General features: G+C 38.4%; 1 protein-coding gene across 9 annotated transcripts in view; it reads right to left on the minus strand.

The window, feature by feature from the left end:
• DENND1A (DENN domain containing 1A) overlaps positions 1-15,043 on the minus strand; it is a 192,089-nt gene that overhangs the window by 77,815 nt on the left and 99,231 nt on the right. For all 9 annotated transcript variants that reach the window (XM_065695816.1, XM_065695810.1, XM_065695809.1 and 6 more), the window contains exon 11: positions 8,685-8,730. In XM_065695816.1, coding sequence (XP_065551888.1) covers positions 8,685-8,730 — 46 coding nt within the window. The remainder of the gene's footprint in view (positions 1-8,684; positions 8,731-15,043) is intronic.

The raw sequence follows: 15,043 nt of genomic DNA on the forward strand, positions 1-15,043 counted from the left end.
ACAAGTGATAATGTAACACCACGGCATTACAAAAGCATTTTAAAACTAACCAACATTCCTGTCTTTCTGTCACCATTCGCTTTATTCATTTACATTTTACAATGCTAGAAAATTACCCTTCAATTTGCAGAGGGAAGTCCTTAACAATGGGCATACTAAAATTTCTGAAACTAGAGTTACTGTTTGTGATTATTCAAGAGAAGAATTATTTCAAACACCTCCACTAATGTTTGTCTTAATTCTGGTATCCTGTTTGCACATTTAGCAGTTTCTGAGTCAAATAACAACAAACAGTGGCTTTTCTAGGAGTTAAGAGCTGCAGTAAGGCAGGGTTGGGAACTCGGTTCCAAATTCCATGTTGAATTTTAGAACCTCAATAGAGGCAAATTCACAACTGTATGTAAGTAAAATGGATGCTACCAGAGCTTAATAAACAAACAAATCATTAAAATGAAAAAGAGCTAAGAGAAAAAGAACACCACCATATCCTGGCCACTTAATGCTCAGCAACTCTAAACTCTTTATCCTGATCCCATGAATTTGAGAGAAAGAAATGGCTCTAATCTAATTTGAGTGTTAACATCATCTGTAACAGTACATGGACACACAAAAGAAAAGCACAACCCATTTCTCAAAAGAGTGATCATTAGTACCTTTGACTTTAAGTGTCTAAAGCTATTGGTGATCTAAGCAAATTTAAGTTGTCAGACTTTACTTCCCTGCTTAAACAACAGTAAATGAATCACTGATATGAAACAGAGCAGCACTGAAATACACATTTTAACACTTTTTCACTAACAGAAGAATTGAGGTTTGGGGGTTTTTTTGACTGACTGATCATACCTATTTAAGCCCTCTTCAAATAAAGCTTTGAAAAATCGGGAGAAGTGGAATTATAGAATACAGTAACTAAGCAAATGTCCCAGTGAAACTGTAAACAAATATCTAAGTTCCAACATACCTATACATAGGACCAAATGCAAGTTCCTGAGGAGGAAAATGAACAAAACCATACTCCATTTTTAATTAAGGTTTTGCAGGGTGGGGGGAATTGTTTCCTTTAAAAAAAAAAAAAAGGAACTAAAGCTCTAAAACAATGGCAAAGTTGAGCCTTAGGCATCTAAATAATTACCTTTGGTTTTCAAGGCTCAGTCCCCCGTCTATAAAGAAAACTGCTGTGTACTTGGGGGCAGAGGGGGAAGGCAACAACTATAAAACCCACTTTGTAGACATTTAATTTTAGGTCTTCCATGAGAAATGTCTTTAACTTAAATGGAGGAATATTACATTTAATGCTTCTCATATAAAAAGCACAAGCACTGCATGACAAACCAGGTACTTTCCTCTACATTTCAGGAACCAAAGGTCACACTCTGTTGGCTGCATCTGATAAACTCTAAAGCAATCCAGGAGTCTTGCTCCTTCTAGGAGTCCGGAAGCACCAGACAAACTGATTTGCTCCTTCCTGTTTCAGAAAATTAAAAATCTCACTTATACTCAGAGGAGTCCAAAAAGCTCCAACAAAAAGGCCTTGCAATGCACTTAACCAAAGCCAGAAGCTTGTCAAAATCGCATGCTAGCAGGACAAGACAGAAGGAATTAAAACCTCCTCTTGATTCCTGCCGGAGAAGCAACAAACGTGTGCTTGAACTTGTCAATGGGTGTTTTTGTAACTTTGATGACAAATCTGCACCTTCCTTTCAGCAAAACATCTTTTTCTGTAGCAAAGAACAGACTTGTGACAAAGGCTGTCTGCCACTGGTCAAGTACAAAAGGATGATTCTTGTGGTGCAAGGACTATAAATGCTGATCAGTGTAATCATCTCCACACACAGCCCAGAAATAATTGTACTGAAACTAAGGGTCATTAACATCTGCTATACATTTACACTGTGAAGAGGACACCATTACTTTAAAAGTTCTCAATACTTGTATTAGGACAGGGGATTTCCCTGGAGACAAATCTTCAAATTTAAAAAAAACACTTGAGAATAATGTGATTTATAGAATCTATCTTGCAATGCATTTGAAGAAATATATTTTTTCAATGGTCCAACTGTGGCTTATCCTATAGAAATGCAGACTGACCAGTTAATCTTAATCCTTACCTGGTTTTATTATCTTTCTCTTCACTGTAGTCTTTGACAAAGGTATTATCAGATAGTTATAAAGGCTTCTATCAAATAATCACATGGTTCTTTCACCAAACATAGCACCTATCAGGCCAGCTCACTCGGAAACAGAAGTATTTACTCTCTTGCTGGAAGTTTAGTAAAAATTCTCAGCATTCAACCGCATTTCCCACAGTAATCCCACTGGTCTATGAATTGCAACTCCATGTAGATCATTCTCACTGTTAGAGTGTGTGTTCTCGTAATTTTCTTAGAACACAAAGGGACAGCCACTAAGCCATATACAGTCACATTCCATATTTCACGACTCCCTGAATATCAAGCAAAATATTAGAAATAAAGTGATACCTGTTAAACAGAATGGACTACATTCAGTATGTTCATATTTTGCTGAAAAAAACATGACGAAGCAAAGAACAAGAGGAAATATGAACATTACAGTTTCCTTACCTAATTTTTACTACAGACTGGGGATTTTGGGGTCAAAAAAAGTGGTTCAGTGAAAATGTGCATCACATATCACTTACTGCAAGCCTTTCGTAACCATCCTTACCGAATTACTTGTAGCCATAATTAATCATCTAAAAACCATCAAATTGAACTAACATCTACACCTGCCTTTTATTTTAAATGTCTCTTTTTAAAAGAGTGGAGAGGTATGGAAAGCTGGTTTAACAAGCACACTGAACCCATTGTTTATGGCCTCTATAAACATGGCTTAGTAAGAATTACTGACTTAATCAGAGAGAACTTATCTCCTGGTGAAAAGAGCACTTTAAATTTCAGAAATGGCACCTTTGCTGTGAAAATCTCTTAACTTCTCAAACAAACTCCAGGGGGCCTTAAACACCAGGTCAGTAAATAAGCAGCAGTTAGAGCGTCTGTCCGGCTCACAAGCAGCCAAACACTTGAAGTAATTTAAATATTTTATGTGAAAGTTCACAGAAATACCAAGAAACTACATTTGAATGGGAGTATGAATGGGTGCTCCTCTGTCTCACTCTGAACACATGCTAGAAGCAATATTCATCAAAAATACTAACACCAGTTTATACTAAATGTTATTTTATGATTGCTGTCTGCAGTTGGCAGGTTTGCATTTCCTACCATAAAATGCCCCAAGTTAAATTTCTCTCAGATGAACAATTTTATTGAACAGTTCACTTAAAAACCAACAACACCCCCCTCCTACTCCCCAAAACAATTTGCATAACTTCATGGTTAAATTGGTGCCAAAACATAAACCAAGTTGCTTGTGAGGTTTTATAACCAGATACAAATGTGATCAAGGTATTGAGAAATCTTGTAACAGAAAAAAGGAATCCTTTTGGAAAGGTAAAACTCTTAGCAAAGCCTAATATTCTTCGTAGCTACTTTGTACATTATATGTGAAATTATTATGAAAGTATGGCTCACAACAAGTTGAAAATCCCTTTATTTAATGGCTTGTCTCTACTTAGTTAATAGTTTCCCTTTATTTTCTTAAGAAAAACACCACAACACCGCAGACAACAATGTGTCAATCTGGCTGCCAGAAGCAGGAAAGGCAACGGATATAAAATTTTATTATTTCATGCCCCAACAGCAGCCAGAAGGACTTAATGAAATCACCCTTAGATTTACAATCTGAAATGGCTATTCAGCAGACAAATCTGGTTAGGCGGGATGTGCCCCCTGACCCCCCAGCCCTTTGATCCGGGCGCAGCAGGTGGGCTGCAGCCCCCTCCTGTGCATCTCCCACTCTTCCGCCCGGTCCCAACCTTGATGTGCAGTGCCCTGATCCTGCACAGGTGATTCTCAAGATCCTTATCACAAGCAGCTGTTGCCAACTGAGTGACAAACATCACTACTGCTGCTCTAACGCTGTCGTGCAACGGAACAGAAAGAATAGAAAGAAGCTTACTGGTAACTCTACTTGGTGCCATGTTATTTGTCTGTCTCAGAATGCCCTGCACACATAATCTCTTACTGAAACACAGCTATTATTTTCATTTTCCCAATTATTGGATAAAAGACAATTCCATCATATTTTAAATGCATTCTATCAATACTTCTGAAACCATGTACAGCTATATTTATAATATTTGTGACTAAATTACATTGAGTTTAAGATCTGGATCTAAGCATACACATATATACAACCCCTTCACTTAAATCCTGTGAAAAAGCTACACTTCTTAAGGTACAGCTAAAAAAGACAGTGATTAACTAAGTATAAATGGATGGGAAAAGCTAGTTACTACTCCTCACCCCAACCAAAAGATATAATTAACAATTAACACTACCACTGGAAGATGCCAGTGGTCAATGAATTCTCAGGGTGTCTTCTGCAGCATGGGGAAACCACAGGGCACTGTCAGGACTAACCCCCAGCTGATGAAACCTGTTTCTCAGTTCATTATCTCAGACTCTGCTCAGGGTAACTGGTGTATTATCAGGCTGGATCACAAACAGTGCAACCTCCTGCCAACCTGAACAAAACCAGGTAAATATGCCCAAAAGTGCTTCCAGAATATGTGTGGGTTCAGTGGAGGGAGCACACAGCTTTCTGCTCATCTGTCTAAGGAAGACACTATTGACATTACTGTGATCAGCTGCCCTGTCTTACCATATTAAACACAGCATGAATTCTACTGAATCTTCTCCTAACATATTTACCCATAGCAGGTTGAAAAGAAACAAAAATCTGCTCCTATAGGCTTTATGATATCCACAACTGTCCTTTACACTTAGGAATAAATATTAGGCAAACTTTCTGACAAACGCAATGTGAAGTTTCACACACAAATTCATCCCGGATAATCTTGTGAGAATTAAAATCCTGAAGTCCCGGAAAAAGCCCTCGAGTGACAGGAATGAAAAAAAAAAAAAAAAAAAAAAAACAAACAGGCATAAAAAGTACTTTTCTGATCATGAACTTTAACTCTGACAGTTGGCTTTGTGCCCCATGGAAAGGGTGGGCGTTATTGTTACTGGAATAACTGGAAGCCTGGCACAGAAGAGCACAGTGCCAGCAACTCGGTGTCTGAGAGCTGAACAGAACTATCCACAACAGTTAATCAAACCCACATGTGCCTAGATTCCAATAGGTAGTCTACTAGGTCAAGGGCATTCCTCTTCCATCAGCACCATCACACTAATAACCTTCCTACAGAAACAGTTGCTGAAACAATTGTTTACTATGACAAAATGTAAAAGGCTGCCAGCAAAGTTTGACACCACTCATAGCATGCAGGTCAATTTAATAGTTTGAACAGTAAACCAGCACAGAGCATGCAGGTAGAAAATAAAACAAGATTATGAAAGGGACATGTTCATTTGATAGAGTTTCATTTTCCTATCTCATTATTTATCAGTACTAAGTACTTATCTTCATCTAATATGAATTCAATTAGTTCCGTAAGCATGTTCCATTATTCATGTGATAGCTCCAGCCTTGCTTATCCAACAGCTTATAAACTTTTAGCCTTCTTTGAAGTCATTTTATGGATTGCTAAATGGAAATCTTATAAAGAATGACTAACTAGGTGATGATAGAAAAGCTGAAAAATAAGAGCACAAAACACAGCTCTATATTTTCTACCAAGTTTTTCCCTCATAAATCACTTGGAGCCCTCTGACCTATAACAGGAGATTATCTTATCTCACTGGAGAACATTTCAGTCACAGCAAATTAGATTTAACAGTCAATGGATACGCTTGATATTTTAATCATAAGAAAAATTTGTCATTTTCCATTAAAATAACTGCTCCTTGTACAGAGACCCTGTGTAACATGGGAAACTGCAAACTAACTTTAAGATACAAAATGGTTTGGAAGAAAACCTTTCGAGGTGAGGGATAGTGTGTATTTAGTTTAAAACCAGTAACACTGCTGCTGTATTTCTTCCAGAAGACCTGTTTCAAAGTAGGGAGAGCGAAACCCCACAGAAACACCACCAAAGCCAGAAAACTATTTCTTCCTTTATCCCAAATTCACCCTCCCCACAGCTTGATCCACACAAGCTCAGGCTTCCACTAACGTTTATGCAACAATGACAAATTCTGCAATTGGAGCTGCTGGAGCAGAACCCTCAGCCTATATATAACTGCAATCGCCCCCGTGGGGCCCTCCAGCAGATAAAGAGTCCACCTGCCTGAACTTCAATAGAGGACTGGGGAATTAATTCCTCATCCTGAAACTAGAACACGTGGATTTACAAAACACTTTTAGAGATGTATTTGCTGAGATTTCAGCATTTAAAGAAAAATGAATACTCAAGACTGGCAGTAATTCTTAGTTGTGCCTTAAAAAATTACTTTGATACGGGAAAATTAATACACTGTGTTTTAAAAAATACACAACTGCTAGATCAGGAGGAAAAAGCTGCTGTTGCTACTACATTGTTATTCTAATAAATAAACCACACTATTTGATACATACATATGAAGAAAAAGACAGAGAGTAAGCTTTCAGTATCCAAAACAGGCAAAGAGGTAAACGAGAAATTGACTGGTACATCTGACCTATCACCTTTCCTTTGCCCAAGGCACAGAGAAATCATACAACAGATCCAAGAGCCTCTGTTTTTTTATCTTTCAAGGGAAAAAGCAGGGCTAGTTGGAAGATTCATTTCTATCTGGAATTATTCAATCTATCCATAAGAGCAGAGGGAGGAGAGAAGACAGTTTGTTTTATTTATTTAATTTATTTCAGAAGGCACTTGGAATCACGGTACTTTGCCAAAGTGTGTCTGTGTTCCAGAATCTCGGGCTATTCAAAAGCCATACTGGATTTAGTACTAAACAGATTTTTTCACAAGTTACTAAAATGGATAAAAATTGGCTTCTCCAAGAACAACTCCTTTTTTTGAGTTTTTACAGATGGAGTTTGGAGGCCTGCAGAGCCCTGCAATCTGAAACACAGAGACAAAGGGAGAGGTAATGGGTTTATGCAGGAAGGCAGGAGTGGGACATCACACAAAGCAACTCCAAGGTGTAATAATGAATTTTATTTTTCTTTACCCATTGCCAGGCTCACCACGTAGCTCTTTGTGAGCAAAATTACTTGTGAGAGCTGACAAGTATCTGCATTGAGATATGAGACCATCTTCTACCATGTCTCTTCCTTCTTTTTTATAGATACTACAATACACATGCAGTCGTTACCTGGCACAGACATGGGGCAGAAAGCTTCCTGATTAACTTGAAAAACATATGCTAGACTATTTCTTCCTAGACATTACTTGGGTGCCGTCTATGCAGCACTGAAGGGTAATTATCAGAAATCCCTCTAACATAAGCATATGATGTGCAAACAAACGTACATGTTGACTTTTAAAATAATTGCTTATTCACTACCACATTGTACTGCAATTCTGTACTTTATTTAGCAATATAAAGGGCATAAAAAGTCATCTGTACCCAGGATAGTAAGGAAAAAAAGAGTAAGGGAAAAGAGGTCCTGCACATTCCATCGAGCTCCTCACAAAAAAAGCTAACTTCTAAAATTACTTCACATTAATGCTGGAAAAAGGGGGAAGTGACAGCATGCTAGTTCCAGTTTTAACACACAAAGACATAGAGGATCATTATTACATACATACACCCCAGTGAATGAATATGATCAGTATTTCCAGAGAAATGACACATTTTGGTGGAGAATATAAGTACAAATATTCTAGTAACATGCATTACTTCATGCGATGTAAAACTCGGTTGGGCGAGTTGTTACGTATCCTAAACACTACGCTTAAATTTCCAAACACGGGCATCTAAACCAGGGACACAAGTCAATTAAGTTTCAAGGGCATTTGCAACTCCCACCAGTTCAACAGTGTGGCTAATTTAAGAGCCTACACTGAGGCAGGGCTTTGTGGGCAGGAATGCCTCTTCCCACACAGAGCATACACGTTGTTTAGGCTTCCTGTGTAAAGGGGCACGATTAATAAGGACTCTGATTTTCATAGGGAGCTAAATTAATAGCTTATGTTGTCCTCCAGATACTTTTGAGGAAAACCATCAACTGTTTCACCAGTACTGGAAGCAAACGCAAATGTGCTATTTCCACTTTTAGACTTTTTAAAAAGTCACATGAATTACTCTGAATTGTTTATATGTGAAGCTTTCTGTGAGGGCTGGTTTGCTGCCAGCTTTGTGTTAACATTAACAGCAAGTTCCTTCTTTTCAGATCTTCTGAACATTAAAAAAATTACAATCTGTCTGCAAAAGCCTAAAAGAGAACTGTAACTGTCAACATTTTGGTTTAATATCGACTCTGCCTTTGTGAACAGAGTCAAACTAAGGCAGGAAACCGCTTAAGTGAAGCAACAGGATGGAGAGGGGAACACAACATGAGCTTGTCACCAACTGCAGAACAGAAAACAAAGTATGCCCAGAGAGTAGCAGGTATCAAACGCCCCTGAGATTTAACACTATCATGCTTAACTTTGGTTCTCTCAGTACTCCCAAATTAACAGGACTATTTCATTTTCAAGCATATGAATGAATGTATAATTGCTGGCTCCAAATCATAAAACATAAAAAGTTTCAGAAATGATGAGAAAGACTTACCTCCATCAAACTTAGATGTATTCCAATGAGGTAGGGCATTGGGGCACTGCAAAGAGGAAAGAAATCCAGCTTTACTTTCTCATAACATTGGATTAACACATCTGACTTATAAAATTAGCTACAGGAAAATACTGGGATACTGGATTAGATTTTGCTTAAAATAATAATATCTATATAATGAAACCACATAAGAACAAAATTTTATTCTATATTTGAATGACTTTTTTTACTATACAATATCCTCTCCCCATTGTAAGACTTGCGTTTTTCTTCACATCACAATTTGTGACTCAGCTAAGACAGGTACCTAAGGAGAGCTGGTAAAGGATCTATAATGCTGGGTCTTTTCTTAAAAACCAAACAAAATGTGTTAATACAATATTAAAAATAAAAATACCCAGACTTTTTCTAAGAGCATTTTTTAGACAAACCGATCCTATTGTAGTGTGAAGTGGTTAATTTAATACGTTAAACACGTATCGCCCCATACCACAGGTTTTAAATCCTTTCAATATGGACACATTTAAAATAATTTATCTTTAAGTATAAATCTTAAAACGTTTGCATTTATGAAAGAAAAATATAAAGAAAAAGTGTTGGAGATTCTGATGAACTCCAGAGCTCCTGGGACATACACCAATACCATCAGACCCTCCAGAACACAAACCTTAAATACGCCAGGAGACTCTTTGGCCAAATTTGTAGCCTCAGACAAAGGTGTGATGCCACTGCCCTCAAACAGCACACTAGCATTTAAGAGAAAGATTGATCTTTTCTGTTTTTCCTTCCATGATGTTAGCAAACACCAACATGGGCTCTATAACACGAGAAGAACACTGAATGGAAGTTGTATCTTTGTGTATACAGTATTTCTAATATTAAGCCTATTACAGGACTCCCACTCAACTAATCAGGGAAAGCTTATATTTGCACTGCTTATTAGAACACATCAAAGAGGATGCCAAAGCTGCTAATTGCAAATATGGCATATACTGCCTGTTAAACGGAAAGCACACAGACAGACACAACTTTTAAAATAGCCTCATTTTGGTTTGGATACAGCAGCTCAAAGAGCTCATTTTCAATTTCAGATAAAAAAAAAAAAAAAGAAAAAAGAGAGAGAAATGTCACTGTACTGCCTTGGATTAAAATATCTTCCATATTGCTTTTAGAAACTGGTACCTACTGCTCAGTAAGAGAAGTGTGCCTCTGAAAAAAACTACTGAAAGGCACCAGACCAGCAAAAATCACTGCTTCTCGTTTTCACGAGAAATACCTTTTAAAATTATATTTACTGACAGGCATATTAATGATTATCACGTTTATTAATAAACCCCCCCAAACTGCTACTCTGTTGGATGCTCTACCAAGAGATGGAAACAGCCTCTGTGTTAGACATTGCACATGAAAACACTTCTCGAAGACATTAAACAAATCTAATGTAAAAGCCCCACACAAGTTCACTTGTGGAATTCTGCAGTGCCACGTATTACATCACAACTCACTGAACTGAGCGAGAATGTCCCTGCCCCAGCTTCACCGAAGACAACATCTCATGACAACCCAGAGAGAACATCAGAAACTAACTTAGTAGACATCCTGAAGGCTCTGCTTCCCGGAATTTCACAGATGAGAACATACATCCAAGTTCTTCGAAATTTTTCCATACAACATGATACATACTTGCTACATACGGATTGCTGCATACCGCTGGGTAGTTCTACTTGTCATTTTGCATGTTTCATTTGTGACAAACGCTATCTCTTTCACCCACATCTCATCGTTTCCAGTGGCCACATTCCAGCAGCAACGAAATAGTAATTTTATACTCAAAGTATAAACCACCGGTTCAGCTGCCAGCTGCACAAACGCTCGACTTCCCCATGTGCCTGGCTGTGTGCTCAAGACTCCTCCAGTGTACACGGCCATGAATGTGTTTCTAATTAAGTAGTTTCATGAACACGACAGCTTCAATCTCAAAAATACAAAGTCTGAACCTCAGCAGGAAGTCTTAAGACTGCAAATGTCTCATCTAGTGGAACCTTGGCTAATGTAATGAAAGGAAGCAGCAACAGTGCAGTATTCCAGAAAACCAGCCATTTATTAACATGCCCAAAAGTAGAGTCTGTCACCAAGCACAGGAAAACCTGAACCTCGAAAAGTTACTTAACTCTATCATGTCCACCTTTCAGTCCTCCAGTTTATCAACAAAGACCAATAAGAATGCCTAAACCCTTAAAGTCATGCACCCCCAGTAAGATTTTAAGGAGTTACAGGGAAGACATGGTTTAGAGTACATGGATCAGTTTAGGATGCAATGAATAATCTCTTCAGTTTTCCAGTGACAAACATTACAAGTAAAGGCAATACAGCTCATAAAACTACTAAAGGGACTGCATAAAGGCTACAGTAACTGGACTTCTAAAAACATGCTGAAATCTGTTATTTACTTAAACATGTATTACTAAATATTCAAGGACTTCAGCCCTCCAGTGCTTAATGGGCTGTACAGTGCATACACCTGGAGAGACAGGAGACAGAACAAGCAACAACTTGATACTACACAACTACAAAGAGAGGTTTTAGATACCCACTGATAGGAAAAATTGCTCCGGTTTTGCTGAGGATATGAAAAAGGAAACTTTGAAGCAGTAACTTGTTAAAGTACAATGTGTTAGCTTTGCAAATATTTGTGCTTATGAAGAGGTTTTTAAGGACAACTCACCATGATAGCCCCTTATGCTCCCAAAAGTTTAACTAAGCAACCATCATAAATAACCTCAATAAAATAGCATTCTGCAAAGAGCATAAATATTCCCAATCAGATCTACCAGAGAGGTTATATTCTTTTGTCGTCACTCACCAAGATGACTGAAAAAGAAACACACCTAAAAGCAAATGTTGAAGGCTTATGTCAGGTTTCATAAATTGCTTTTATCATCCTTTTTCTTTATCATGTGTTGATCATATGCCATTGGTTAAATACTCAGCCACCCTTGGTACAAGGGAATGGTGTGTGCCTCCTCTTCCCATTCAGAGCACAACATCACAGCCCTTCCTAACTGCTATTCAGGTCCTGAGACATGAAACACTCAAGCAGTTTTTAATATTTTATCAGGTGAGATGTGTATTTCCAAGACTTTCAAGTGAACTTCAGTAAGACACATTGCTTGTATAAACGGGAGGAACACTCCACACAACCTTTAATCCTCTGGGACCCACGACAGATTAAAGACTGCCCTTCAGACCAGTCTTTACCTACTGCCTGACACTTCATCAGTCTCGGGGCTTCTTACAACCCCGAGTACTAATTACTCAAAGTTGTTTGATGGCAGCCAATATCCATGAAGTGCTAAATTAAGCAGTATCAATTTCTACTGTGTGTATTTACTGCTTGAACAAAATGCCTGCCCAAGTCCTCTGGAACAAAGAGAAAGGTTATTACTTCTCTTGTGCTACACAGGTTCCCAATGCAATCAGCGTTATTTATAATCAAATGAGTTATATAGGTAAACATCAAATCATTAAAGTAACAATGCATAAGCATGAATATGGATATTGTGGACTTAATGGCTATATATTGCCCATTTATTACAGCTGCATTTTTACAATTTCTTTAATTCCTTTCCTTAGGCTAACTGGAGACCTCTTAATTATGCTCCCAAGAGGTGGGCAACTACTAATTGGAAGAGAAGCAGGTGAAATAGAGGGACATTTCCTCTTAACTGAAAAAAACCACCCTTAAAAAATACTGCAATTCACCAGAACAAGTAATGTAAAACCCAAGGATCTCAAAAAGGTTCATAGTTTACAGCTACACAGGGATTTGCAGCATTTTGCTTCACTGTTCCTGGAAAATTGATTTGATCACATTTACTAAGTTCATGTCTTGATATACAAATACTGACTTAATCCATCACTCTCTCACACTGGTAGTACTTTACTCTCTAAGGCAGTCTCCTGATTTCTCTTCAAGATTACTCTCCGAAATGCAAGAGAATTCAATCCAAAACGTATTGGGTAATTGATGCAAATTAGGAACTTGACTGCATAAATTGGAGTGATGTAGAAAACATACAGCTAAGAAACCAGAAGAGCAACTACAAGAGCTTTTAGTGAGTACACAGATGTACCAGGCTAAATAGAAATGCCGACCGAGAGGCTCCTGAGGAAGGAATCATTGTTTCCCGAGCAGCAGGAGTACTCGCCCTCCAGTTACCCCCTCCACCTACTGACAGCAGCATATTGAACTATATGCAGATTTAGAAAATGGGAGAAAGGGAGTTAAAAAAACTCCTGGAGAAAGGGAAACCCGCACCAATAGAAGCATTTGTTCAGCAGCTGTGCCAGGGTGCTTTAAGAAGGTGGCTCTCAGAATATATTAATGCTGGCTGCTAAGCAGTCCATCTAATTTAAAAGCCTGGTTTAATCACCCTAGAAAATATACTGTTGCTTCTGGTAAAAGCTCACAGAATAACCTGAGTGACAATGCTCTGGGACTTAGAGAACACACTAAGCTGTGCTACCAATCAGCAAAGACAGGCTTTTCTTACAGGTTGATTTTAAACACAGACACCAAGAGCAAAAAGGAAGAAAACAGACACAGTGGGAGTGTTTTTATGCTATGTGAAAAACAAACTGGAAGAAAAAGTGAGGAAAATTAATAGGCTGTTTCTTTCACATCAAGAAATGTTTACATTTCCAACAACAAAATAGATGGACAAGATCTGGCCAAATTTAAGTAGTCATATGCGCTCGGCTGGTGGTGATGCTTGGTGCAGTATATCATTAACCAGTACTTTGGGCACCTGCTGGCATGTACTTTAAAAAAACAACCAACAAACCCCCCAGAAAACCCAACTAAACAGAAATCCAACCCAACCAGCAGTGCTGCATCCAAAGGAACAAGCAATTGGGCCTTAAGGTGTGAAATCTAATGATCTAATGGTAGGATTCCCATCAATTTCCAGTCTTCTCCACTGAAATTCTTTCCCAGGGCTGGAAATATACCAAAGAAGGGTACCTAATTAAAAAATAACAGTAAAGGATAGCCCTCTTCCCCTTGCTTCCCATCCACTCCTGCCCTCAGTGAATGCAAATGACAGGGTTCAGACGACTGAAGTCATTCATGTCCATGGTAGTCCACCACTAGTACTAACTCAGCCTCCTTAGTACAAAGAGCAAGCGTATTGAGAACAAACATTTTGAAGATGCAGGCTTTTGACACACCTCTCTTGACAGCTAAAGGGAACTCTCCTCACCTAGCCTGATGTCTCCCTTACATGATGTTGGCCAAAAGGATCATCAAGTGGCAGGAGAGTTAGTTACTGTATCTGTTGACTCTCTGCAAAGGGAGCTATTCTACCTTTTTGTATCTCTGGAAAGATCCAGTGGTGGTTGTGTCCCCTTTTCCTCCCTGGGAATTATATCAAATCTCAAGCTTCACAACCGTGAAGCTGTCAGTGGATCAGTCGGGACCTTAGAAGTTTCCTTTGTATGACAAGTTTCCAGTGCCACTCAAACGATTAAAAGCAAATACTCACAAGTGGAATAGACCTGTTTCAAAACTTTCAAAGATGATGAGCAATGCAGTCTGTGCACCCTTCTGTGATTGTCAAAAGGGCAGGAGAAGATTCAGAAGCATCACACAGCACAGTCAATAAATGGACACAGTCAACTGAATGAACGTGCTATTTTGTATTCATAAGAACTGAAGAATTCTCCCTTTAAGTTTTGTTTCCATTTCAGCTCTTTAAAATCCTTATGTCACATGTGCAAGAGAAATAACCAGGCGATAACTAAAATTAAACTAAACTCTTCTATTTTAAATAATCTCAGGTCATTTCCCTTAAGAGGCAGACACTGCAATAATCCTGCCTTAAAGAGGAGAGCTCGGAGCTGATTGCTCAGTGCTCCCTGGCAAAAATGACGTCTCCAAGTTCACATGGTTACAAAATAGATGGACTCTATTTTGAGAAATATATTTATGGCACATAAATTGTTGCTAAATTAGCTTATTCAAACAATTATAGTGTGTGTAGCTACCTCTCCAATTAAAGTTCATAGCTGGCTAAGGCAACCAGTTGTATTTGTGAGCATGCATTTACAATCTGCCTAATAATTCTGCATTTTTAAATCATATTTTTCACACACTAGCTGGCTCATTCGTTATATGGACAGGGTGTTATGCCATGAAAGAAATCATTCAGTAGAGCTCAATGACATGTGTCTTTATTTCCTTGGGTACACTGCCCAAGTGTTTTGCTTTTTGCACACTTCTGCTCCCAACTGCGGGATCTGGACTTAGCCCCTTTTAAGGTGCCTTTGTCAGAAAGTCGATGAATACCTAATCTTCAAAC

The sequence above is a fragment of the Lathamus discolor genome, chromosome 15 (assembly GCF_037157495.1).
Source record: "Lathamus discolor isolate bLatDis1 chromosome 15, bLatDis1.hap1, whole genome shotgun sequence".
In the NCBI taxonomy this organism is placed as follows: Eukaryota; Metazoa; Chordata; class Aves; order Psittaciformes; family Psittacidae; genus Lathamus; species Lathamus discolor.